General features: G+C 46.4%; 1 protein-coding gene across 3 annotated transcripts; it reads left to right on the top strand.

The window, feature by feature from the left end:
- The first annotated feature begins 195 nt into the window (after nucleotides 1-195).
- malt2 (MALT paracaspase 2) lies at nucleotides 196-15,447 on the top strand. 3 transcript variants are annotated; one of them, XM_088907572.1, is made up of 17 exons: nucleotides 196-566; nucleotides 2,614-2,779; nucleotides 3,491-3,657; nucleotides 4,197-4,327; nucleotides 5,053-5,203; nucleotides 5,938-6,125; nucleotides 6,622-6,718; nucleotides 7,235-7,279; nucleotides 7,899-7,940; nucleotides 8,561-8,764; nucleotides 9,522-9,699; nucleotides 10,213-10,287; nucleotides 10,809-10,936; nucleotides 11,067-11,216; nucleotides 12,115-12,272; nucleotides 14,168-14,305; nucleotides 14,407-15,447. In XM_088907572.1, exons 2-17 carry the CDS (start codon nucleotides 2,643-2,645, stop codon nucleotides 14,881-14,883), a joined length of 2,466 nt encoding a protein of 821 aa, XP_088763698.1. In that variant the 5' UTR covers nucleotides 196-566; nucleotides 2,614-2,642; the 3' UTR covers nucleotides 14,884-15,447. The 3 variants fall into 3 exon arrangements, with proteins under 3 accessions (XP_088763698.1, XP_088763699.1, XP_088763696.1); XM_088907573.1 differs by having other exon boundaries at nucleotides 209-274; XM_088907570.1 differs by lacking the exon at nucleotides 196-566 and adding an exon at nucleotides 677-906.
- Nucleotides 15,448-26,014: the final 10,567 nt, after the last annotated feature.

Below are 26,014 nucleotides of genomic sequence, written 5' to 3'. Positions count from 1 at the left end.
ATAAACCAGGTCCTTCTGATTATTAATTGTCAGGGCGCAAAGGTCAACCTCGGCAGGTGGTTTTTTTTTTAGAAACACTGTTCTCCTTTGCTCATGCAAATATTAGCGGGGGGGAAAGAGGAACAGAAGAGACAGAGGCGAAAGCAGAAGTTGAACATTTAAAGTGATTGAGCGTGATGCAGGGGGAACAGTTTCAGGTCCTCGGCGGGTGTGTGTGCGCGCGCGCGCGCCTGTCGGGCTCTTCGCTTCCTTCCGAGTTTGCCTGCGCCGGAGGGTAAAAACCAGCTAATTTTTAAACCACTTTTGACATGAGCAGTCGACGCGATCGCCCCCAGCCCTCCCTTCTTTTCAGCAGCACAGCTTGTCGCTCCTTTTATTTTTCTCTCGCCTTCTTGCCTCTTTCATCATCCTGCCTGTACTTCACAAGTGCAAACACGTTGAATCTGGGGCTGAACGGTGAACACTGTTCATTGAAAACAAACTGAACTCACCGGCCTTTGCGCTGAATACTTTATCGGAGTCCCCCTGTGGCACTGATCTCCCGGAAACGAGCCAGTTAGTGGCAGGTAAGGGCAAGCTGGGCAGTTATTTGTCGATGCTGAAGTTTTTTTATATCCTTCTGACGCACCGTAAATCAGGTTTAAACAATACTGCACGACTCCCGAGGAACTGCGACAGAGGAATGCATACGAGCTAAGCGCATGTCAATTGGTTTGGAAGAATCGGGACATTTAAGCAGAGGCGCAAGCAATTTTACGAATTCGAAAATAATATAGTTCTTTAGGGAAAATGCGTATATAGCGCCTTTGGGCGCCCAGCTGTGAGGTTTGCTGTTATACTCGTGTCTAAAGTGTTTTAAAACGGGTTGCTTCAGTAAAATGCCCAGGTGTGCAAATAGGTAAAAGGGTAAGTGTTAGAACCGTCACACAAATGGATTAACAAAGCGAAGTTCTAATTGTTTAAAAGTTTTACACAGAAATGTTCTTTTCCAGGTTGACACCTTCCGTGCGCATATTTAATAATAGTGTCTAGACGTGTTAAACCAACCACGTTTAATTCTTAATTGTCTGTTTTTTATTGCAGCCTATCTGTAGTATAAAATGTTCTAGAAACTATTCGATTTTCACTTTTCTTGCTCGGTGGTTTACTGAACTCGTGTCACGTACGATCGTCAGATGCGCTGCTGGATTCAGTGTAACGGTCTAGCAATTGATTTTAACACCTTTAAAAAGTCCTTAAAAGGGGACTATTGCTTTATTTTCAGGGGGAAAAAAATAACTTCACATTGTTGTTCGAGTTATATACTATTTCACGCGCAGAAATGTTGAAAAGACTGGGCAAAATAATCGCCTAAGATCAACGGCCGCCTTTCGGTTTATTCTTAGTAAGAGTTTCTCCTTGACCCGTATAGAGTAGGTGTGAAGGTGCTGATTGCAATCGTTGCCACGTCTGGGAGGCGGGTGTGCTCTAAATGAACTATTAGGTTGAACTAAACGGCAGATAAAATACGCGACGCGAGAGGACGCATTTAGATTCAGAACTCCTTGCCCGCTTGCAAAATCTGTAACGCGAAAAAGCAATGTGAACGCTCTCCGCTTCTATTAGTCATCATCTTCGTATGTATACAGTACATGACATCTATATAAAAAGCGATAACTCAGAAGCTCCCGTCGATAACTCGCATTGCCCTCGGTGGCAGTGAAGGGCAGTGCCTGTCACCGCCACGGCGGGGATGCGTGCGTGCGTGGGTTGCTGAGCGGGTAGGAAGACAAAGCGCTTTGTGTCCAGCTGGCTCTCACCAGCGTGGGCGTGGGGTGGGCTCATGTGACGCCGCGCAGACCGTCAGACCAGAACAGCGCAAACCTCCCGGTGGTTGCGGCTGAACTCGAAGTTATACAAAGTTTTTTTTTTAATTAGACGATACTTTCGGGGCGGTAGAATGGTGCAATGTTGAGCGTTGCTGCCTCGCAGCGCTAGGGTTCAATCCTGGATATGTTCACGTGGGTTTCTTAATGTTCAGCTGCTCCAGTTTCCTCCCACTGTCCAAAGACATGCTGGTGGCTTAACTGTCTTCTGGGGAAATTGGCCCTGGTGTCTGTGTGTCTGTCTGCCCTGTGACGGATTGGCATCCTGTCCAGTGTGTACCAGGCCTTGCTCATTGCTAGCGGGATCGGTTCTGGCTTACTGGACCTGAACCATTTGATGGACGCTTGGATGGACGACGGCTGTTGCCCAATAAAAGTTTATTCATCACGGAAAGTTGTGTGTTCCTCCTGGAAGCTCAGGGCACAAGGTCATCTACAGGGAAAATTCTGAAACACCCATTAACCTAGAGAACAGGTCATTAAGAAGGTGGGAGGAAACTGGACCGGGGGAGAACATGCAGACGCCACACAGAATGATCCCCAATGTAGAAGCGATTGAGCCCATGGATACAGATTGATACACAGTGGCGCCAGGTTAAAAGATTAAGGGTACAGGGAGGATTAGATGAAAGATGCATTCGACTGATTTTACCTTTTTCCGTGCTTACGATGATGATGTGGAAGTGGCGTCTCTGTAATCTGGGTGTGCTTCTGTTCTTGCCTGGGTGCTGTGCTTTCCAACACGAAGGCACCGCGGCAGGCAGCCCTGGCCTGGAGATGGAGGAGTGGAACCTGCCCCTGGGAACTCTGGGCGATGGAGTCCTGCACCGTCTGGCTGACATGCTGGACAATCCCACTCGTGGCTGGAGGCAGCTGGCCACCGCTCTGACTGACCAGCCCCACCTGCGCTGCAGGTGAGAAGGGGGATAAAATACCAGAAGCTTTCAAGAATGGAGCCTTGTCAAAATCTTATAAACCACACGGTATATGACCTAAACAAGCATTATACGAATAGAACATTTTTTCAATTCTTATGAACCATTCATTCTGTATTCTGCAGCTATCTCCTGCCTTCAGGGGATTGGCCAACTATCACTGATAAATGTTAAGCTTGTCACGAACCGCACGTCCCTACATAGCCAAGAGCACCTCTCACAGTAGACAATCACGCGCTAATTAATCAATCATCACTCCAGACGATTTCCCTGTTTATACCCTCTCACTCCACTCAGTGTCCGCTCACTATTGAGGTTCCCTCTCCCGAGCTCAACCTGCATCCTGCCTTTTTGGAAAGACTCCATTCTTCTGATCGACTCTTTTGGCTCTTGAATCTCTTGCTCTATCCCTCGACTACGGCTTCGCTTGGATACTTTTGGCACTTAACGGATCCCTTCTGGGGAAGGACCTACTACCGCCTCGCATGGGGTCCAAACCAGCAGCGCTTGACAAGGCTACGTAATAAACCAAGCTGTTTTCTAATGTTTCTCATGATATCATTGCTAATACTGTATAATCTGCAATAGTAATAACATAAGTTATTATTCCTGTAATAACACAGTAATAAGGACTGTAATCGGTGTAGAGCTGGCAACCTGATTGCTCTTCCTGCTGTGTCTGTGCCGCAGTGAGAAGGAACTGATGAGCTGCTCTCTGCAAGTGCTCAGTGCCAAGGGCAGCCCCAGCCGTTACCTGCTGGCCCTGCTGGCTGACCGCTCCTGCTCGCTGGGCTACCTGCTGCAGTGCCTGAAGAGAATAGACCACCAGGAGGCTGTGCGCTACCTCACTGAGAAAGGTCTCCGCGCCGCCGGCACACAGACACTGCACTGAGCCTGTCAGGGTGACTGCTGTAGTCTGCACTTTTCACAGACCTCAGCAGGCGGGAGAGCACAGAGGTGGCTTTCCTTGATTACAGGGTTATAAAGCAAGGTTAAATGTGAATTCACGTTCTACAAGTTGCACAGGTTGCTAAAATAATAAAGTGCTCAAGTGCCCTTCAAAGTGTCACTCGTATTACCTTGCCAGTCTTTTCCTTTGATTTCGCTTGGACTATCATTGGTTGTAACAGATCTCGTTTGTTTGATCTTTTACAAACATAATGCAAGGTGTGGCTGCAATTGAAAACAAAATCCCGTTTTAATGGACTGTAATTTCTCTTTGGTGCCCAGTTGCCCGTGCAGTCGAGGGCTTTTTAAAGCGCGTTTTTGTGTTCTTCAGTGAGCAGTAAGCGGGATACAGCCCGGTTGGGACCCTAGTGTGTCGCAGGCCGCAGTGACGTCATGCTCGCAGCCCCAGAGGGCATGACTTGTTTGTCTGGCTCTGTTGTTGCTGCAGTGATGGAACAGATTCGGATTCTGGTGCAGCCGCAGGCCCAGCGCGCGCCAGAGGGGGGGCGGGTGACCTTGACCTGCAAGGCCAGTGGCCCCCCGGGCTTGGCCTACCAGTGGTTCAGAGGAAAGGAAGAGGTAGGGGACGCCCACAGCACGCCCCAGGCTGCCGCAAGCTCTCGGTGACTTCTCGATGGCGAAAGCTGCAACATACGTGATTTACTGAGAGCATCTTGGCACAACACTCAGGCACAAAAGAACAGTTACAAACTACAGGAGGCCATTCAGCCCATCGGGACCTTTAGTTGTCAGTAGTTGATTGTTCTAAGGATCTCACCCAGCTGTGTAATGAATGGATCCAGGGTACTGGCTTCAACCACACGGATGGGTGGCTTGTTGCATACACCCACAACCCTTTGGATAAAGAAGTGCCTCCTGTTCTTAGTTTTAAATCCACATAGTTTCCATTCTTGTCCTCAAAATAAGTATAAGGAAGCTTACTGCTTGATATCAGTCTTTGTTCTGGTCTGGTCACTGCTACAGGTGTGTCGTGTTGCTCTTTTCACTGTGCCTGCCTGTAGCAGCACCTTGGTGCACTCCGGATGCCTCTATACTGAGCGTCATGCAGATTTTCAGTACCTGCCCAGAGCTCAGAGGTTCTTTAGAAGAAGAGAGCTTTTTCTATGGCTGACAGACAGTCAAGACAGCTTCCGTTAATAAAATGCAGATTGTCACAAACATGCATCAGAAGGACAAAAGCAAATTGCACATTAGAGAATGCAACAGAAGATGTGTGCTGTAGGAAATGCTGTGGCAGTAAATGAGCTGCACTGTGTTAGTGTCAGGGTGTCCATGTGTCCTAGGTGCCCAATGGCAGCTCCCCAGAGCTGGTCATCTGCCCCTTCAGCGCTGCCCAGCAGGGACACTACATCTGCCGAGTCCACCATGGAGAGAACTTCCTCTTCTCTGACTGGGCTCAGGTGCGCCTGGCCCAGAGCAGCACCTCCATCCCAGGTATAGCTAATAGTAATACTACTACTAACAGCAACAACTACTAATAAGCACCTGATTCAGAAAGTTCTTATTTGATGTAAGTTTGATAATTTGATAAAGCGTGTACTTATTGTGAAAGCCGTGCTGAAAAGAGAAGAGAGAAAAAACAACGTTTCGGCCGTGGAGCTTTCTTCAGGTGTGTGGCTTCACGGCCGAAACGTTGTGTTTTCTCTCTTCTCTTTTCAGCATGGAATAAACCTGTTACTTGTTCCTTTGCAGACTCCACATGCTGACGCAGCTACCCACTTGAACCACTTATTGTGAAATGTTTTTTGTGAAATAAAGTTTATTTTAATAGGAAAAAAAACCAACAACTACTACCAATAATGATGATAATAATTCCTTACACATATAAAGTGCTTTTCTAGACACTCCACTCTAAGCTCTTTATAGGTAATGGATTATACATTTTTTGTGAGGTAGTGACCACACTTGTATGCAATATTTGAAATGAGGTCTTACTGATGGATTGTACAATTTTAACATAACATCGAAATTTACTTTCTGCACTTTTAAAGTGATAACCTAACATTCTGTTTGCCTTTGTATTATTTATTATCGGATTTGCTTGCTTCACTGACCTGTGTCTACAGTACAAATGACTCTGCTACAATGCCAAGTCTGGGATGAGGGGACCACTGGCCCCAGCAGCTCTGTTAAGGTTCGCTCAGCCACTGACTGTCTCTGGGATCTAGGGTCTCCAGCCAGTGGCTTCTTCCCTTCTGCCATGAGCCTGCAAATCGCCACACAGCCCAAACCCCTGGCGCTGTCTGAGGGAGACCCCTTGTGCCTGGAGTGCATCGCCAAGGGCGACCCCCCACCACAGTACCAGTGGTACCACAACAAAGAGCCCATTCGTCAGGCCCTCCAGCCCCGTCTGCAGGTAAGACCCCCACTTGGAGAAGCAGCAGTGGATTCTGGGGGTTGTTAACGAAAACACCATCCAGACGCTCAGTACACTTCACAGTAAACGTAACGCACTGGTTTTATGGATACAGATGTAATCCCGACAGGAATCCCATATCCTGTGCTTGTATGTCCAGAGACAGAACCCAAATTACACCTACTGTATACAACCCATTCCACATTCCCCTCATACCCCCCCCATACAGTGTACCTGCATACCCAATACTGTTCCACACCCCGACACACCCTTTGTAGAAAACAATTTTTGCCGAAATTCAACTTAAAAGTCCTCAGAAAAAAAGTGTCCCCAAATATAGTTTTTAATACAAAGTTTGAGGAATAAAAAAATCAAATGATTTTGTACATTCAGTAACAGTGCCTCTCACAAACCAGCATATCCTAAATCGTGCTGCTGTTTTCACTCTGTTATAGCAGCTGAGTGTGGCCTGTGTGTGTTGTGTGTTTGCTTCCAGATCAGCTGTGTGACAACCGCAGACAGAGGCCAGTACAGCTGCAGAGTCTATAATGCCTACCATGAGCTGTGGAGTGACCAAGCCCATGTGGAAATAGGTAAGAGAGAGTGAGGGAGAGCATTTCTCTGTATGGTTAATAGTTCAGAGGTACATAGCACTGATGGATCAAGGCTTGCAGTGCTGGAGTAATTAACGGGGGTTCAACAAAACTAATTGAGAATACTGTTCCATTTTCTTGAACTCTTGGCAGTTTTGCGCTAGACTGCAGCTGCTTCAGGAGAGGAGCTATGTTTCACTGGCTTACTTACAAACCCAGGGTGAGGTTAGAGGCAGGCTGTTCTGCAGTCAGCATAGTAACTGTGTCAGGTTTCCTTTACAAATGGCAGAAAGTTTTGAGCTGCCCTCTGATTTTAGCAGGAGTGAACTACCTACCGTGGAATAGTGAACAGAAGGGAAGACACACAGAGCAATGCTGCAGCCATTTGGGTTAGTTTGCAGACAAGACTGGCATCAGAGCATCTCCAGTTATCAAGCCTGTGGGGGATGAGACAGACTGTAACTCCTGATGTCGTTGTCTTTGTTTTTCTTTCTCCTCTGGATGGGCATTGTTCAGGTCCTGGCTCGTTTACTGGCTCTTCCTGGGATGAGAGAGATGAAGGTGTGTTTCCAGCCCATCCCTGCTACCTCCCCCCCCACTACTGAAGCAAAACCTCTTGTTCACTCTTTTTCGCCAGCAGAGGGCTCTACTGTGCTCTCTACACTAATAAATCCCCAAACCAGTCCAGTGCTTCCCAGACAGCCCAACGTCTCACATCCTTCACCAGTAGGCCACAAGATTTTAAAATAATCAGCACTGATATCACAAGAAATAACGTTCATTTCAAAATGAAATGTAGTTTGAATGTCAAATATTCAACTTCACTTTGTTGAAGCATGTCAGTGTGAAAGGTGAGCTTGTTGCAATGAACATAACTGTTTAATATTTCCTTCAGTATCATATAGCACAGTAATGTACTGAACTACATAATGATCTCCAGGAAATTCCTGATCCACACTATGTAAATATAATCTCTTCTGATTTTGCTGTACACCTGAGACCTCTCCACTACACACTGAGCCAGTGCTCACTGTTTGAGAAGCTTAGTCAGGGAACATAAATGATGGCATTCCATGACCTGTGCTATGATTTGTGAAGTACCATGTCTGTGTAATATAGCCCCTTTGGCATCTTTTGCACTGGAAAATAAAAATTGGGAATAATTTACTGTCTTTCACAGGATTTGTCCCAGACCTAACCAGACAGCTCAGTCGCTTCTATGGTAAGTCTGAACACTGTCAATAAAAACTGAATTAAAATGAAAAAACATGATAATTAAGGATACAGGCAGCTTCTTTGTAAACCCTGTGGTGTGCCAATATATGTATGTTTATTCCACATGTGATCAGGTTAGCTATATTGCTTAAAATGTACAGATAAATTGACTGTAGCCTACCTGGGTGTTGATTTAGTTCATCCTTATATCCCTTCTCACCAATTTCAAGCATTTCTCCCTCAGAACTCCAGTCCTAGGTTCAATTCTGGACTGATTGAGGTGCTAGTCTAAGGGGAGTTTGCATGTTCTCCCTCTGTTCACCTGGTTTTGCCAGATGCTCTGGTTAGCTCCTACCTCCCAAAGGCATGCTGGGTAGGGTTGACCAAGTTTTTCCTTTCCAGGGGGTGGGACTCAAGGGGACTGCATACTTGCAGGGTTTTCCCCCCCACACAAGAGCAATATTGGTAATGCAACTCCAGAGAAATCGAACCAGACGAGCTCGATGACCCGATTTGACCTTCTGATGATGTTCAGTGTCGATAGTTCTGCCATGTTCAGCTGGCTCATGACCTCTGCTGGACATGAGCCCGCCCTCCTCTCCCAATCACTGTCTGTCCCCCTCTCAGCCACAGACAAGGTGGCCCTGCTGATGGGCAACATGAACTATCACCACCACCGCCAGCTGCAGGCGCCCATGGCCGACGTGCACGAGCTGACCAACCTGCTGCGTCAGCTCGACTTCAAGGTGGTCTCCCTGCTGGACCTGAACAGGCAGGAGATGCAGAGTGCCGTCTCCGAGTTCCTGCTGCTGCTGGACAGAGGGGTCTACGGTCAGTCTGCCTGCTCGTCATCTGTGCCGTAGCACCGTTCAGACAAAGTGCACTACGGCAGACCATCCAGGGAAAAAAAACAGCCTGCACCGAGAGGAACCTTTTTAAGCTTGAACAGAGGTTACAGGGGGGACAAAGTCATTCCAGTGGATCTCTTTCAACTGTTCAGAGGACACAATGCAGGCGGTTGTGAGAGTCTGCAGTAAGCTACCCAGGCTAGCTGCTGAAGCCCATACCCTGGCACATCCGGATGAGGTCTTTGGATCAATTAACAACTACCAAACGGACTCGAATGACCAAGGGGCCACCTCTGATTTGTAATCTTCCTCATGTACTTGTAATAAAACATCAAGAGCCACGATAAAAACGCACCAGGAATGGGGTAAAAGCATAGCAAAATGAAGTACATGCACAGTTTAAGCAAAGGAAATGATGTGAGATCCACAAAAGCACAGTCCCCTTGTACCATGTCCTGTGAGGTTTTACGCCTGGGTGGTGTACAGACTAAAATAAAGAATAAATACAATTGAGAGTCAATGGCAAGCCCCACAATTAGCAATACTAGTGTGGTTGTGCGAGAATGGGCATGGGTGTGTACAGCTAACGTTCAGGGAGGTTCAGATTCATCTTACTTGGGGCTGCAGTCCTTTGAATTGCTCAGCTGGTCCAGTTATTTTCCCCAGGGGCTCAGCGTGGCCCTTTTCTCCAGGGCCCGTGATAACCGTCCGCCCCTGGCGGCCCTTGCGTGCCCCCGCAGGGCTGCTGTACTTTGCAGGCCACGGCTACGAGAACTATGGGAACAGCTTCATGGTGCCCATCGACGCCCCGGCCTCCTACACCTCCGAGCACTGCCTGTGGGTGCAGGACGTCCTGCAGCGCATGCAGGAGCGCGAGACGGGCCTCAACGTCTTCCTGCTGGACATGTGTCGTAAAAGGTAAGCCTGCCCCCCCCCCCCCCCAGCGTCCAGTCACACCTCGTTGTCTACAAGGAACAGGTACTGGCTGAATTAAAGGCATCGGTGTAAAATACCTTTGTTGAAACAGTCACCAGTTGCCTAAAAAGCAGCGGGATTACACAGAAATCCAACAATGGCCTCACAAGCTTTGCTTTGTCATAAACAAGCCAAAACGGGCTTCATCCTCATTTTCCTGGTTGGCTGCAAGCTCTTTTGGTTTTCATTATCCTGATTACATTTCATTCATTACCTTTTACCTCTTAATTGAATCAGTTTTTAATTAACCGAACTTAATTAAGTCATTAGCTGTAGAGAATTGTGCCACTGGCCCCTGGTCGCTCACCCATTATGATTCAGTGCTGTTTTTCAGCAAGTAGTCCAACGACAGACTCATTGTCAGGTGAATGGGAGGTCTCGTTGAGGCCTACTGTATCCTTACAGTGCTGCAGTGCCCAGAGGTGCACAAATTCACGACTTTGCATTTTACTCCAGGAACCTGAACGACGACATCATACCTCAGCCTGGGTCTTTGAAGGTGACGGCAAACATTGTATTTGGCTATGCCACGTGAGTCTGACCAGACCGCCTTTTCACCCTGTTTAGAAAGCTGTTACAGTCCTATGGATTTAAAGAGTCAGAAATAAAAGAGTAAGACTGATCAGTGCATTGATTTGTTTCAGCTAGCAGTCTTCAAAGTGAATTGAGTGACCTGCCAGTGCCTAACTGTGGAAAAACGGAATTTCAGCTGCTTCTGTCTTGTCTTTTTCAGTGACTTATCCTCTCTCCCTCTTTATATATATAAATAACTTAGAGTTTGCATGAGGAAATCTCAGATATTAATTCAATTGTATTGATAAGATTTTTTCTGTAATAAAGACAGAAAGAGCCCTTTCTGTCTTTTATACAACAAGATGCCAAACCTGACTATTTCCTCTAGCGAGGATGAAATTCATGCAGTTTATTCCATATTGTTGTATTACTAAAAAACGTTAAGGGAACTGGCTGTAAATTAACACACTAAGGTGCACTTCCCCAGTGGTTGAACTGAAATCCTGTGTTTGGCTGAGGGACTCCGCGCGTGATTGCAGGTGTGTGGACGCTGAGGCCTACGAAGTGAATAAAGGCTCCCTCTCCAATGGCATCTTCATCAGCTTCCTTAAACAGCGCCTCCTAGAGGACGAGAAGGTCACGGTCATGCTGGACAGAGTGGCTGAAGGTGACGGCCTCAGTGTCCTTGATGCGCCTTTCTCGCCTCTCCCCGGTCTGTTTCTCTCCGGATCTCAGCGGTTGTCGGGGCTAGCCCCCTCTCTCCCGCTGCGTGACTCCTCCGGTCTCCCTCTCTGCAGACATGGGCCAGTGTGAGATCACGCGGGGCAGACAGGCCCTGGAGCTGCGAAGTAACCTGTCTGAGAGAAGGGCGCTCACTGACCGTATCCGGACCTCCGACAGCCCAGAGGTGACGTCTGCACGCAACCTGCAGTGGGCTATCGCGCACGGTGAGATCCCCAGTCCCCCAATTCCAACCTGGCACAGAGCAGCCTGACATCCCATCCATGGGCACAGCCCCAGCCCTGACCCTGGACAGTGGCTCCTGGTCCTCCACCATGCCCAAGGACACCCAGTGTCATCCAAGACAGATTCTTAGAATAAATGCTCAAATTCTAATTTGGAACAGTATCCTTAGTGCAGCCCAAGGATTGCCAGCAGCCATATCACCCTGCAACTCACAACTGACAACCCACTTATGGTTGGGTGACCTCCTGGGAAAGCTAAGGTTGTTGCTGGAAGAGGTGTTAGTGGGGCCAGCAGGGGGCACTCACCCTGCAGTCTGTGTGGGTCCTGATGCCCCAGTATAGTGACGGGGACTGTATACTGTAAAAAAAAAAGTCACTGTCCTCCAGATGAGACATAAACCCAAGGTCCTGTCTCTCTGTGGTCATTAAAACCCCCGAAAAGAGTAGGAGTGTTGCCCCGGAGTCCTGTTTCCCTCTGGTCTTTACCAATCATAGCCTCCTAATCATCCCCATCTCTGAACTCTGCTCACCACTGAGAGCTGGTGTGTGGGGAGCGCACTGGCGCATCATCCAGGTGGGGCTGCACACTGGTGGTGGTGGAGGGGATCCCCATTACCTGTAAAGCTCTTGGTGAGTGTCCAGAAATGAGCTATGTAAGTATAAGGGATTATTATTATTATTAACCTAAGACAATATGGCACGGCGTAGTAAGCAATAAAGAAACAGCAGTGGGGTGAATAGAGAGAAACAGACACAATGGCGTGTGAAACAGTCAATGAGGAGAAAACTCAGCCATACAAGGCTGAGGGGAAGTGCAATTGGAAAATGGAGCTCTTGATCATCTCTAGCCAGCTTTGTGTTTGTCGCCCCTGTGTCTCAGTGCTCCCAGACCGAAGGCACCTGCAGTTTGAATGTGGGGTGACGGTGCAGCTGGGCTTCGCTGCCGAGTTCTCCAACATAATGATCATCTACACCCGCGTCCTGGACAAGCCCGCAAATATCATCTCCTGCAGCGCCCAGCTCACAGACTTCTCCGAGGTGAGGCAGCACATTGCCCTAGAACAGTGGTTCTCAAACGCTTTGGACCAAGTACCACCCCTGATCAAACCAAAGCATCCAAGTACCACCTACAAGTCATCTCATAGGAACCACAGAAAATCTCAATGACCAACATGAGCGCGCGCACACACACATATAAGAAAAATAGCACTGAGCACTTACCATTTCAGTGAGAGGGGTGGGCCTGTTTAGTAGACCAAAGCCGATGTGAAGTCATCGGTCGAGCCTTGATACAATTCACAACTTTGACAGCAAAGTCTAACAGATATCAAATCCTCAGGCATTTTCTTGACTGCCAAGGCCTCGCGGTGGATGCTGCAGTGCGTCCACTTCATATCTGGAGCAACCTCTCTAATTCGTGCAACTACACCGCTGTGTCTGTTTGTCATCGCTGTACACTGTCTGAACAAACTCCGACGCATTTTTTCCAGTCGATAAATTCGTTCAGAAGCTGAAATATGTGCTCTCCTGTAGTTCTTGTTTGTAGCGGCTTATGGAACAGAAAGTACCCATGGGACATACCCTCAAACTCGTATCTAACGTAAACGAGCGAATTGGCCAAATCAACAACATCCACAGACTTATCTAATTGCAGTGAAAAGCACCTGCTCATCTTAACGCGCTCTATCAGCGTACTTTTAACTGCACCTGCTATATCAATAATTCTACGAGTGACCCCAAATTCACGCCAGAAGCGACACGTCAGCGCAGCGAAAGCGTCCAATCCACACCAACTCCGACACTTGCGTTCCGTATCCAAACGTGGGAAAGTCACCAGAACATTAGAGAGAGAGAGAAACAGCCTAAGTTGGACTACCTGTAATTACAACACAGTGTAGCTGATTAAAACCCGACACGAGCGGGTGGATCTCTGTTAATTGTGGCTCAAAAAATACTCTACCCGTGTCGGTGTCATCAGCTAGTTATTGTGCTCGTGACAGCAAAGTGAAAAGTTGCACCGTTATCGGTGCGCCACTCTGGGCCGGCATGATCAGAATATTGCTTTAGATTGTGCTTATATAGTTCACGGGGTATATATAGAAAGTGTGAGTTTTGTGCGATTTGAATGGATTTCTGTGGGTTTTACGCTTCACTCACGTGCGCAAGCGGAAAGAAAATAGACTCGGAGCTTAAAAGAAAATGCTGGAGGACGGACGTGAGACACGCGTCTGGCGGAGCCGGTGTGGATTGAAACATTGGGTTAAAACGGAAGCGTATCTGTTCCGTGAGACGGACGACTAAAACATGCTTCAGAAACGCTTTCGGTGTGAATTGCCCTTGACTGTCATTCGAGAGGGGCAGCAGGTCGAGCTGTTTAGCAGCTTTTTCTCCACACGTAATACAGTACGTGTCGGCTCTTTTGCCAACGGTGAACAAAGTTTTTCACAAACTGTGTGGGGCTTACCTGCTTTAGCAATCCGCAGGCTTGCATTTTTCCTCGTTTCAGGAGTCTGTCTCAACAGTTAAACGTTTTAATTTCACGCGCAGGGGAGCGAAACACGAAACACGGAGAACTTGAAGGCTCCGGTTGAACTCTGTTATGGGTAAAAGAAGATAAATGTCAGCAAAAACAGGAAATAAGAATCAAAGCCTAAAGCTTTTCACCCCATGTCACGGGAAAGACAAACTCACTTTAATAGAGCAGTCATCTCCATCTGAGCTGCCTTTCAGTGACTTAAATGAAGGAATAATGTGATTAATGAGAGAAAAAATAACATCTCTTCAGTTGTGAAGAAAATACTTATGCATATTATTGACCAAAAACTGGATTAGCGATTTTAATTGTAATAAAAAGGTATTAAGATATTAAGACCCATCATCATTCTGCTATGAAATTAAGGCCACAAACAGTGTGTTGTGTGTGTGTGTGGCAGGACCTGGAAGTGGATTTGAAGATGACCAATCAGGAGAGCCCCCAGGACGCTGGCAGCCTGCTCTTCACAATGGACAGCCTGCCTGCTACAGAGCCAGCCTGCCTGTACACACGGCTCAGCGCTCTGCAAAGACTGAAGGTCCCTAGCTCACTCGTGCATTGAAGATCTTTTAAAATAAGCTGTCCTGATGCGTGAGCTTTACTAGCTGGGTGACTGTGGGCGTTTTTTTCTTTGTGCAGAGGGACCTGACATTCACAGTCTGCCTTCACTACCAGTATTCCCACATGGACGAGGAGGTCCAGGAGAGACAGCTGGTCACTGTTGGCAAACCGCTGGTAGCCAAACTCAACCTCCACGAGCCCCAGGCGCCCTGCTCTTCCTCCTTCTCCTCCAGCGACCTCCAGTGCCTCAGCCTCCCTGAGTCCACCTCCTTCTCAGAGCGCCTCGACTCAGGCAGCCTCACCAGCTTCCCTGCCTCCGAGACCTCCTCCCTGGGCTCGGCCTCCACCTGCTGGTCCTACTACTCCCATCCCGGGGACTTGACTGAGGTGGCGTCCCCCAGGAGAGTCAACCTGCCTGAGGAGACTCTCAGCCCCGAGTTCCTGGATCTAGACGGGCCCAGGCCACTTTCTGCAAATCCCCAAAGCCTGCCCCATGAACGCTTGGCTGACGTCTCGTTTAGCTTCCGTAGCAAACAGAACTTCCACTCCTGTTAGTTTATTTAAAAGTAATACATTGCTGTGTGCACTTAGATCCATTTTTCTGGTGTTCAATTTGTTGTGCAACTCGCCTTTTTAAACAACCAACTATTTTGGCATTTGTTTTCTGTTTTTTTTAAGCTGCTAAAATTTAAACGTTTAAAAAAACTAAACAACTCGTTTAGTAATATCTTTAAGTTACCAGGAATAATGCTGAACCAAAATGAATAAGGGCATAATGATTAACTGACGTGCCTTTTTAAAAAATATGCTGTTTCATATGACTGTATACCAACATTTAATGTAGGTTCACTGATCAGAATGGGAACTATTAATTTTTTGTAATATGCCTGAGAAACAAACTTCTACATATGTATTTTTTGTATCTTTAAAACTGCTTTCTGTTTGTCCTTTTTTTTTCTTGGGCTCTGACATTTTCTGTGGAAGTGCTCTTCCTCAGAGAATGGGTGGCACGATTTTGAGGGTAAAAGTGCCAAACCTGTTATGACCTTTTGATTAATCATGTCATAGTCTGTGAATTTCTGTTTCTTAAACACTTCCCGAGAATAACTGTTTCTCAAACAGCCTGATCATTTGTTTCCTTCTCCTCTTGCACTGTTTTGTATCTATTTTCAGTTGATTGCTGTGTCTGTCTGGCTCTCGGCGTAGGAGGTTCATGTTCTCAGATCCTCCCTGGCTTTCTTGATCTCTGAACACCCAATGCTCGAAGGGAGTGAGGTCTACTGCAAAGCCAGGTTTAACCCACTGAAAGAGCTGGTTCTGTAGTTCAGGGCCTGTAGAAACCTAAGAAGATGACAAATGGAGGGAGGATGACAGTTACAGTACAGCTCTTTCATTAGGGTTTCTTTGAGATGGAGATCCTGTTTGAACCGGCCGAGCCTACGACTGGCTGTTATCAAGAAGAGGCAGGAAACTGAGACAGTCCCCGCTTCTGAGAAAAGAGAGCTGCAAGGCTGTTCCCTAGTGGAAAGAGCAGACGGCGGACTGTGAAAAGAGGAAGCAGGCACGGACTTGAGGAGAACGCGGAAGACAGCGAGCCAGCTGTCCGAAGAGTGGCTGCAGAGCTGGTTTGGGGTCTTGGCACTGTTGGTGGGCGCACCACCGACCAGGACGAGACCTGGGCTGCAAAAGGCTCCGGTTCTGGGCACAGAGGGCGCACCTGCGAAAAGATACTGGAAGCACGTTGGTGTCTTTGCCTCCGCAGTCTGAATCCTTTTCCCATTATTGGGAACCTCAGGTTGCATAACTAGCCTAGGGGGTTCTGGAAGATCGTTCTCTGGCATCCTTGTGGCCAGCTCGTCTTTCATGTGACTTTGTTGCAAGGGTCCGTTGGCCATCTCCCCTCACCCTCGAGAAAGGAGCAGGTTCGGCTTTTAACGACCAGAATCTACCAGTGCAAAGAGTCGCCCACCTGAACTCATTCCTGTTTCCTTGTGATCATTCTGTCCATGCCATGATCATGTTTAAAGCGTATAAGCATACAGTTAGCTTTCGGTTTCCTCCACCTTGCCACAAGAATATCCCTCGCTCCAGCCTGGAGCTGCTGGTGATCGGTGACTTAGTGGCTTAGTCTTTCACAGCAGCAGAAATGGATCTGTTTGACACCACAGCTACAAAGATGATGGTTCTTCTTTGGAAACCACTGCATCCGTTCCCCTGTTAGCAGTAGATTCTGGCTTTTCTAAATAGTTGTAAATACGGAGCTTTCTGTAGCCCACATTCGTGGCAACAGTGTGGACAGTGAATGATAGTGAAGCCCCTGCTGCTCTTATAGTTGGGCCTTCATTCTGCTTTATGTCTACTGGTTTGGCGTAAGGAAGATACCATTGAGTTGTTGTTTTTTTTTTGGGGGGGGGGGGGCGGGGTACAGAGAGGCAGCTCCTTCACCTGTTAAGGAGAAAGGCCAGGTTAAAATGAGACACCTGGGCTAGCATGGCTAGCTAGGTCAGTAGAGCATGATGCTCTGAAACCCTTTGAGCACCATGCTGGGTGAGCCTTTCTGAATTTGTAAAATGGGCCCAGTGGCCCCATGCCATAGCAGTAACTGTCCGTAGGCAATCCATGCATGATGACAAATGTATGACAGAGTGGAACCAGAGCCCTCCTTCCCACACTAGAGCTCTGCGGTTTGGGGTCACTAAAAACCTGCTTTAGGTGAGTCAGGCAACACATCAGGGGAGGGCCAATCCAATCTGTCCCGCCTGTCTTCGACAGCTGAAAAGACACACAAACACAAGGCTGAAATTGAACCCAACACCCTGGAGCTGAGAGGCAGCAGCACGGACCATTTTCAACAGTGGCCGCTCCCAAAAAAAACCTAATAAAACATGACATTGCCACCACCTCAACCTGCAGATCTTTCAGAAGTAACATTGATTTATTTTCAAACTGCTGGCATGTTGTTTTGGACATCTTAAAGAATCTCCTCCCTCAGATTGCAGGCGGCATGCTGTTGTATACTGACAGCCCCAGGCCAGAGGAACCCAGCTCTCAAATGTCATAACCCAGAGACCATTTCCTTTTGCCACTGCTATATACGCCTAATTGCCAGGAACACCATAATGAGCTGAGGAGATCATGTTAGGAATGGTTTCCCACTAAACATTAACATTTCCAAGATTTTATGTGTAGATCAAGTAAATGATCTGAAGATTAGCAGTATAGCCACAGTCCCTTCATTGCCTTATCGAAGACATCCATTAGCAGTGCTGGGAATGCAAATGTGAATTTCCTTTTACCTAATCTGATTGAGCGACATAACTGAAAATCACCCTCAGTGCAGAGAAGTCTTTCCATTATGTCAGTCTGCATTGAACTTCAGACACTTAAGACTTCTGTGCTATCTGGGATTTTATTTTGCATTCCAGGTCATAGATACCTTTAATACCATCTAGTGTTTGGCCTTTAATAAAAGTTCTTTAGTAAAACATTTCATTTTTTCAGGTGGAATCTTGCCAATCATAACAGAAAGACACTGGCGTTTAAATAAGATTAGATGGGATTTTTATACCAGTACAAGTAATCATTATTAAGACATGTATTGCTTTTTAGATACTGTAATTGCTGATTTAGCTGGAGTTGAAATTTCAGAGAGAGGAAATTAGTTTAACTGAGCAAGCAGAGTGCATGAGGGCTGCTGTGATATGGGGCTATTTGTGGATACGCTCTGGGCGGAGGGAGTGGTGTTAAAAGGCGATGGATGTGTCCAGGGTGAGAAAGACGCAGCGATTTCTAAGACATCACCATGAGGCACAGGGGGCTCCTGCTGACACACATTCTCCTGCTGCTCCTGACTGCACCACCCCTGGGCTCCGCGAGGCCACCCAGCAGAGTCTGTGAGCACGCAGCTGTGCACACCTCACCTCGAGGGCACCAGTGGGCTGTAGGTAAGGGCGATCTTCAGCTTTTTTTTCCCTATTTGAAGTCCTGTTGCAGGGATGTACAGCTCTGATCCTGGGTGACCACGGTCCGGATTTTTAGGTCTCTTTGAATCACTCATACCCAAAGGTTTAAAATGGCTCATTAAAAAAAAAAAAGGTAGTTTAATTGAATAAGTAAGAGATCAAGCGAAGGTTAGAGAATTCTGCAGCTGGTGAGGGCTGGAACTCTGCACCTTTTTTGTCTCTAGGATGCTCAGAAGATGCACGTGCAAGATTCTCCTTTCTTTACTGTCGCATTCACCTTCTTAATATTGTTAGCATTACTGATGTGACTGCTTACAGGGTAATGTCTGTACCTATGTCCATGGTAAGTCGCAACATAAGTGCGTCAGGTTTAGTTTTTCCTATTCCTTCGCTTCAGGCTTGTTGTGGACAGAAACAGCAGTGCCTGACTGTTTGCATCCCACACAAGTAGCCGTTTCCCCATGCTGACCAGTGGCCTCTGCTTCTTGTCCTGCAGGACATTTCCTGGGGAAGAAGAGCACCTTCGAAACTCCAAGATCTTCACCAACTGGGGGTCTCTATCCCTTGCCCGCTGAGGAGCCGAGGTTCCTGCCTGGCACACCTGCAGTCAAGACCCCAGGTTTGGCCAGACTCCTAAGTTTGTCCTACAGTCTGCGGACACCTCCTGCAAACCCACCAGGCTGCGCCCACCTGCACAGCCTACCCACACACAGGTAAGGGGCTGGGAGACTAAGAAGAAACTCGAGTCTCCAGAACCTGTGAAATCCATCAGCAGGCACAGGTACCGAAGATAGATAGGCAAGCATAGTAATCAAAGTATGCCATGAGCACAATCTTAAACCAATGGGCAAACTATTAAAACAGTGTTAGCTGGCATTAGACTATCCCCAAGTCTGGCAATCAGGGAAAAAGAATGGATCTTAATTAGTGCTTGTAGTCCAGTTCTGCATTGACTGCTTGTCCTATTCATATTATTTTGAAATGTTTTCGAACTCTGAACTAAACTTCCATTATTTCTTTCGCTGCCGAGACTGTACTTTCATAGCCAACCACAATCTTCCTGCCTGAATCCTTTTTTCGGTGCACCAGATTCTGCAGAAAAAAGCAGAAGCAGGAGGCGGCTTTGCTCTGTTTTTCATGATACTGACACAAAGGAAGTGCTCTGTTTCTCTCTCTTCCTTTCCCTTTTTTTTTTAAGCCTAGGACAGATTTGCAAAACATGTGGTCCATTGTGCAGAGGAAAAAAAAAAACAAAACACACTTGTCCCGTCAACATCTGAGCTATCAATATGACTCTCGCCGCGAAGAAAAATACTTTGTACACTTAAAGTTCAGAAGCAGTGAGATCTTGTGTTTCGGGATGATAAAGGCTTTTGAACTCCTGGATCGCAGCAGGGCAGATCTTAACCTCTTTTCTCTTCCTTTCTCCCCTCTCCCCTAGACACAGACCCTCGTGCATGTGATCCTGAGCCCTGCAGAGAGCCGGCAGCGATGAGCAGTGGACTGCAGCTGTAAGAGGAAGCTGCTGGCGAACACTGACACCCCGGCCACAGGAAGTACAGCGGGAAACACGAGTTAATTTATTCCTTAATTTAACTGTGATCACCACACAATAAAAAGATATTGCAGCTAAGGAAGAAGAGAAGAGGAACTAGATGTATTCTGGGACTCGAACGAGTGCCCTACACCGACAGGCTGAAAGAATTGAACCTTTTTAGCCTTGAATAGAGACACTTAAAGGCGTGGACAAACTCAATCCAGGGGACGTCTTCAGAATAAACTGGGAAACATGAACCAGAGGACGCCACTGGAAACAATGTCGGAATGCTTTTGAAACCAAGAGCAGAAGACATTTCTTTACCCTAAGGGCTGCGGGAGTATGGAACAGTAGCCAGCCAAGCTGTTCAAGTTGATAACCTCCCTTGTTTCAAGAAACAGATGGATAAAACCCTTGGATCAGCTGCCTGTTTAAATGCTGACGTGCATTAAAATAACTCCCCTTCCACACCTGAAGTTCTTCGTTTTTTCTTAACATGCATTCGCTTTAATTTAAAAATAAAACCAAATTCTCAAACCATATTTGTTTTTTTAAAAAATTAAAAGTTATTTTGTAAGCACTCAGAGATACATCAGCTTTTATATGCCAGCAGCCATATCACTTTGCAACTCACCACTGGCAGCCCCACTGAAGCTCAGCAGCTGTGAGCCTGGCCAGTACCTGGATGGGAGACCTCCTGGGAAAAACTAAGGTTGCTGCTGGAAGAGGTGTTAGTGGGGCCAGCAGGGGGCGCTCACCCTGCGGTCTATGTGGGTCCTAATGCCCCAGTATAGTGACGGGGACTCTGTACTGTAAACAGGCGCCGTCCTTCGGATTAGACATAAAACCGAGGTCCTGTGGTCATTAAAAATCCCAGGACGTTTCTCAAAAAGAGTAGGGGTGTAACCCCAGTGTCCTGGCCAAATGTCCCATTGGCCCTTACCAATCATGGCCTCCTAATAATCCCCATCTCTGAACTGGCTTCATCACTCTGCTGTCCTCCCCACTGAGAGCTGGTGTGGTTAGGAGTGTACTGGTACACTCTGGCTGCCATCACATCATCCAGGTGGGGCTGCACATTGGTGGTGGTGGAGGGGGATCCCCATTACCTCCACTCAAACTCCTTTGAGTGGAGTGTCCAGAAAAGTGCTAGATAAGTGTAAGCAATTATTGATACGGTAGGGTGGCTCTTTCTGCATTTTTTTTTATTTTTAATGTGGCTACTGTTGATAGAATACGTAACATCGCCAAACAAGAGCGGACAGTCCAGCAGATCCTCCTACCCAGGCCGAAAAGCGTGGAGGACACATCCTGATGTAAATCTTTCGTAGATTAAATTCTCCATGCGTTCTGTGTCCCCTGAGACTCAAAGGACGCTTCCCGATCAAGCGATGCTAGCGCCCCTGAAACAGCAGCAGTCGGCTCCGGCTTACAATTACTCACGAGGAGACTAAAACGTTGGCTTTCGGCGCCGTCCCAACCCGAGACTAGCTGGTCTATCCTAACCCGAATAGCCAAGCTACGTTCCCCATTAAACTCTTCTATAGAGAGAACGCAGCTGGCAGGTGGCTGAAACCGACGTCACTACAAACCTCGTGCAAAATGCGCGTCGTGTAGTGTCTCCACGCCGCCCTCTAGCGGCCAAAAGCAGTTTCAACATTGCAGGTCTGGTTGTTCGTTAATTCACTGATTTGTACAATGAGTGCCACGTTTTTGAGTTTATTCGGTCTCTGTTGAGGCAAATTGCACAACTGCGTGTTCATAGGCACATCCCTCGTTCAATAAGCACTTACGAGAACGATATACTCTATCTATATATGCCTAATGTTAGACAAGAGAGTTTCCCTCGCTAACCGTGTAGCTCGTTCTTAAATTTTTATTTTTTAGTCGTCACAGCTGTTGTTTTAACAGACCTTATATGGGTATTATACCAGCTATGGTGTAGAATGATATTTTGAATGTATAATATGTTAACGTAATATCGAGTCTCGAGTTTTAACAATTTTGTACACTAAAATATAAATATTTTGTTTTTAGTTTTATTTTGATTATGGGCACTTGAATGCACAGTATCGACAGTTTGATGCTCAATATCACAGTTATGGGTTTTGTTCTTTGACTACACTAGATTTGTAAACAGACACAGTACAATACGTTTATGTTTAGTTAGACATTTCGATTAGTTTATGTCATATGTGTACTAAAGAGATCACGCAAATAGTATTTATCCAAATAACTGCTTGTAACGGTATAAAAATCAATTTTTAGTCAAGTCTATTATACTTAGCAATTTATGATAAACGATTTAAATACACAAAAAAACTACCTACATTTAACTGGTTTACGTCCAGTTACGAACATTGAAAAGAATGGGAGATTTTTACATGTATTTTAATGGAAATTTATTGTCACTTTTACGAGTTTTCGCTTATGAGCAGAAATGTTGGATCCATCCGTGCGCTCGTATAGGGAGGGATGAGTGTATTTAATTTTTTTTGTAATGCTAGATGTTCTCCGCTATGCATCACCGTAGAGCCCTAAACCAGCTACTATATATACTGTACAGAATTGAGCTGTAACCTCCTCCTCTTTTACTGTTTTTTTTTAAATTATATATCCAGTGATTAGATTATCTTAAAACTCTCACCACCCACTTCATTGTCCCAAACCTCTCCGCGTCTCTGAGTCTCGATAACCAGATTATAAAACGAGTTGGAGGTCGGTGAGGTCAGGTGTGTAATTTTTATTAGATAGTCTGCTGGAATCTGCTGGATCTGGGTTAGTATGCTACATGCTTATAAATACAGCAAGCATTACAGCGAACATTCGGGGAAGCTAAGCTTTTGTGTTTAGAGCTTGCAGCTATTTCCGGTGAAAAAATAAGTCCTTACCTTTAGCACCACATCCTGGTTTCCCCTCTCCAGCCAGAACAGGTAGGAGCGAGTGGAATCTCTCAGCAGCAAGATAGTGGGCACTAGACAGCGTAGTTTTAAACACCTGCAGTATACTATCTGAGATCATATAATAATCATCATATAATAATCATATAATAATCATAAGGGTAATGATATTGGTCCTACTCACCTACTCTGTAGCCAGTGATCCAGTTACCATCTGGATTGGGATACAGTCCTGCCTGTGAAGATGTGAGGTCCTTCCAGCGTCCTGCCTGCATCCGTTAGGCTTCTAAGTGTTTGCCTGTGTCCCATCCTCCACCATACAAAAGGAGCTGCTTAGATTTATGGACAGATCTCCTCACCACCTTCCCCTTTAACCAGATTCCTTCTAATTCATTCTCCCGTTGGTTTTATATAATATATTAATAATAATTAATAATGAATGAATCCCTTACACTTACTGTTTATTGCGCTTTTCTGGACACTCCACTCAAAGCGCTTAACAGGTCATGGGGATCCCCTCCACCACCCCCAGTGTGCAGCCCCACCTAGATGATGCACCAGTCCGCTCCCCACACACCAGCTCTCAGTGGTGAGCAGAGCAGAGTGATGAAGCCAGTTCAGAGATGGGGATTATTAGGAGGCCATGAGTGGTAAAGGCCAGGGGGAAATTTGGCCAGGACACCAAGTATTAATAATATTATATTAATTAATAACATAATAATATATAATAATATTAGAGGGTAACATCAAAATATATACAATACACTGGACTGCTGACCTTGTTTTTTATATTGTGTGATCTGTTTTTATGTTGTTTTTATGAGGAATGTTTGGATGTTTGTTTGGAGGATGTTTTTTTAAATTGACCCAGCAAACACCAAAGAAGTTCCCTGTGGAAAAATAAAGTTCTTCTCAGTCGAAAAACTGGATGTAAAAGCACCGGCCGTCTCAGGCCAAGAAAGAGCGCTGGGAAATCCTTCCCAAGCCAACGTCCATGTGTAGCGAAGCCGGTGACGTCCTGAATTACGGGTCTGGTGCGAAACAATTATCATCTCAAACACAAGCGAGGGTAGGACTCAAACTGGGTGTAAGTCAGAGAATGTTTGCCTCACCAGACGGACATCACAGTCTTTTTTTATTTTCACTAACACGGAGGCTGTGCTTAGGATACTTTAAAAAAAAAAGGACCAAAAACCTGGCGCCAGCCATCAACCCCCTTCCCTCCCTACTCCCTGACCTCCAATTATGTCATGCGAAAAAGCTGTGTCCCATTGAAAGGCTTTCTTAATCAAACCCAATTAATTCCGCTCTCTTCTCTTATTATCCCCACTGAGGAACGCGTCTTCAGAGCCGGCCTGTTAATTCCAGCCTAGGCCCCATTTGAGGCCCTTCCAGGGGAGGAGCAAAATAATCTAGATTATGCAATTAATTAGTCGTTAAAGACTTAATTGTTCTTAATGAGTCGGCGAGTCCCGAAGTGTCTGTGGGTGAGCTGGGAGACGTATAAAGGAAACCATTTTCGTTTCGCACTCATCTCCTAATTAAACAGTGCAGCGGTCACCTCCTGGGTTTTGTTATGTTGTTTTTCTCCCTGGGGAGGGGGGAATCTTTGTGACAAAACCCCTCTTTGTCTTAAGAGGCCCGAGATAAAAACAGAGCTAAGGCAAACCCGGAGGTTTCTCTCGCTGATCCCCCGCGCCGCCTTCGAGAGTGAATGTGCAGGCACATAGGAAGGTTCTGTTCTAACTGCTCTGCGATGTCTGGCCTCTCTTGATTATTCCGGTGGCGCTGCACCGAGAGACAGGCATGTCAGTTTTTGAATAAAAGATACACAGGCTACAGTACACTCCCTGAAACTACAGTAGGCCAAATTGTTATTTTAGAGGCATGTCAAGGCAACGTCTGTAAGCTTTTTTTTTACGAAAGCTCGGATTTCCGCTCTCTTGAAATGATATCGTCATCCTAGAACACCCTTTGAAGACGGCTCCAATTCGTTTAAAATACCTCCAAGCATTTGAAGATTTCTTTATTCTTTTCCAGAGCTGCCGTTTCACTTTCGAAGTTCCCCGAATCACTCTCTGGATTTCCATAGCTAAGGCATTGGATTGGAACTCGAGTCTACCTGTGATGAAGTGAAACACTGTGTCACCCGAAGCCCCGCTCAAATTTCTGTTCAACATGACGAACGAAGGTTGGTTGAAACTCGCTGCGACCTGGCCAGATGTTTGGGCTTAAGATGTTTGGTGAATTATTTCTCATTATGTGCTTATCAGTGACCTCAGCATGGAGGGTAGCAATGTTTGGTAACGGGGAGAAGGTCTCGGCATGCCACCTGTAGCCCTGTCTTTGAGAAATAAGCAGATCGTTATATACAGGTCGATATCATGCCACATTCAGGTAAATATAGCACAGCTGGCAGGGTACAGGTGTTTCAAATCGTTTCTCCAGGGTTAACATACACTACTGACTCCACTGCCAGCTTTAAAAATATACAGTATTCTGCTTTTGGAGGCGCATCAGAATTTTAAAATAAAAAGAATGCATGCACAAAATATGTATAGACCTTTTTACTGCACTCTACCAGTGTCGTTTTTGGCCCTGATGGTAATGCAGCTCAGTACTAGGAGATGGTTATGTCTCTTTCTGATTTTCCCATGCTTTCCTCATGCTGGCCATTAAGCAGTGCCTCAGAGCCACGCATGCCTGCCCAGGCCCTGATCTTACAGCACTGAGAGGTACAGCAGTCAGTGTCTCTCCCTAATGGCCAAGCCACTAATCCCTGAGCTGTCAGAGGGTCCTGTACTGAACTCATCCCAGCCCTCAGGAAAAGGCTCTAATTGGGGGATTTTCCACATCATTAACCCCGACGAGCAGCAAAATTCCCTCCACGCCACCATTGTTACTTGCTTCCTCCTGAACCGGCGGACATTGTGAAACAACGTCTGTAAGACACAGCGGAGAGGCAGTAATTTGGCCCGCTTGGTCTGGGTGTTGTTTGGTAGTGTCTACCCGTTGGGTGGGGCGGTCACAAAATACTGACTGAGCTCAGCGTACAAAAGAGAGCCGACAGATTCTTGTCCCTTTTTAAGTGTTCGAAAGCTTCCCGAGCATCAGATCTAATTTCCACTTGTTGGCTGCGAAAAAAGAAAAAAAAAACATCTATTGATTAAGATCCTCTGAGTTTCCTGTCCCTTTTGTAAGGAATGTAATCAGTATTTACATATGTTCTCCCCAATTAGACAGGCATTTGTGCTCTATTCAGATGATTAAAAACATGGGGCAAAGAG

This window comes from Atractosteus spatula, chromosome 28, assembly GCF_055471065.1.
Source record: "Atractosteus spatula isolate fAtrSpa1 chromosome 28, fAtrSpa1.hap1, whole genome shotgun sequence".
Taxonomy (NCBI): domain Eukaryota; kingdom Metazoa; phylum Chordata; class Actinopteri; order Semionotiformes; family Lepisosteidae; genus Atractosteus; species Atractosteus spatula.
The sequence above is the reverse complement of the archived record's forward strand: the minus strand, read 5'-3'. Positions and strand labels throughout refer to the sequence as shown.

What these genes read in the sequence shown, in the direction of transcription:
- malt2 (XM_088907572.1), top strand. Translation starts at nt 2,643, where the DNA reads ATGGAGGAGTGGAACCTGCCCCTGGGAACTCTGGGCGATGGAGTCCTG. An exon ending in GCTGGACAGAGTGGCTGAAG is followed by an intron (nt 10,937 to 11,066) that starts GTGACGGCCTCA and finishes CCCTCTCTGCAG; the next exon opens with ACATGGGCCAGTGTGAGATC. An exon ending in GCAGTGGGCTATCGCGCACG is followed by an intron (nt 11,217 to 12,114) that starts GTGAGATCCCCA and finishes CCTGTGTCTCAG; the next exon opens with TGCTCCCAGACCGAAGGCAC.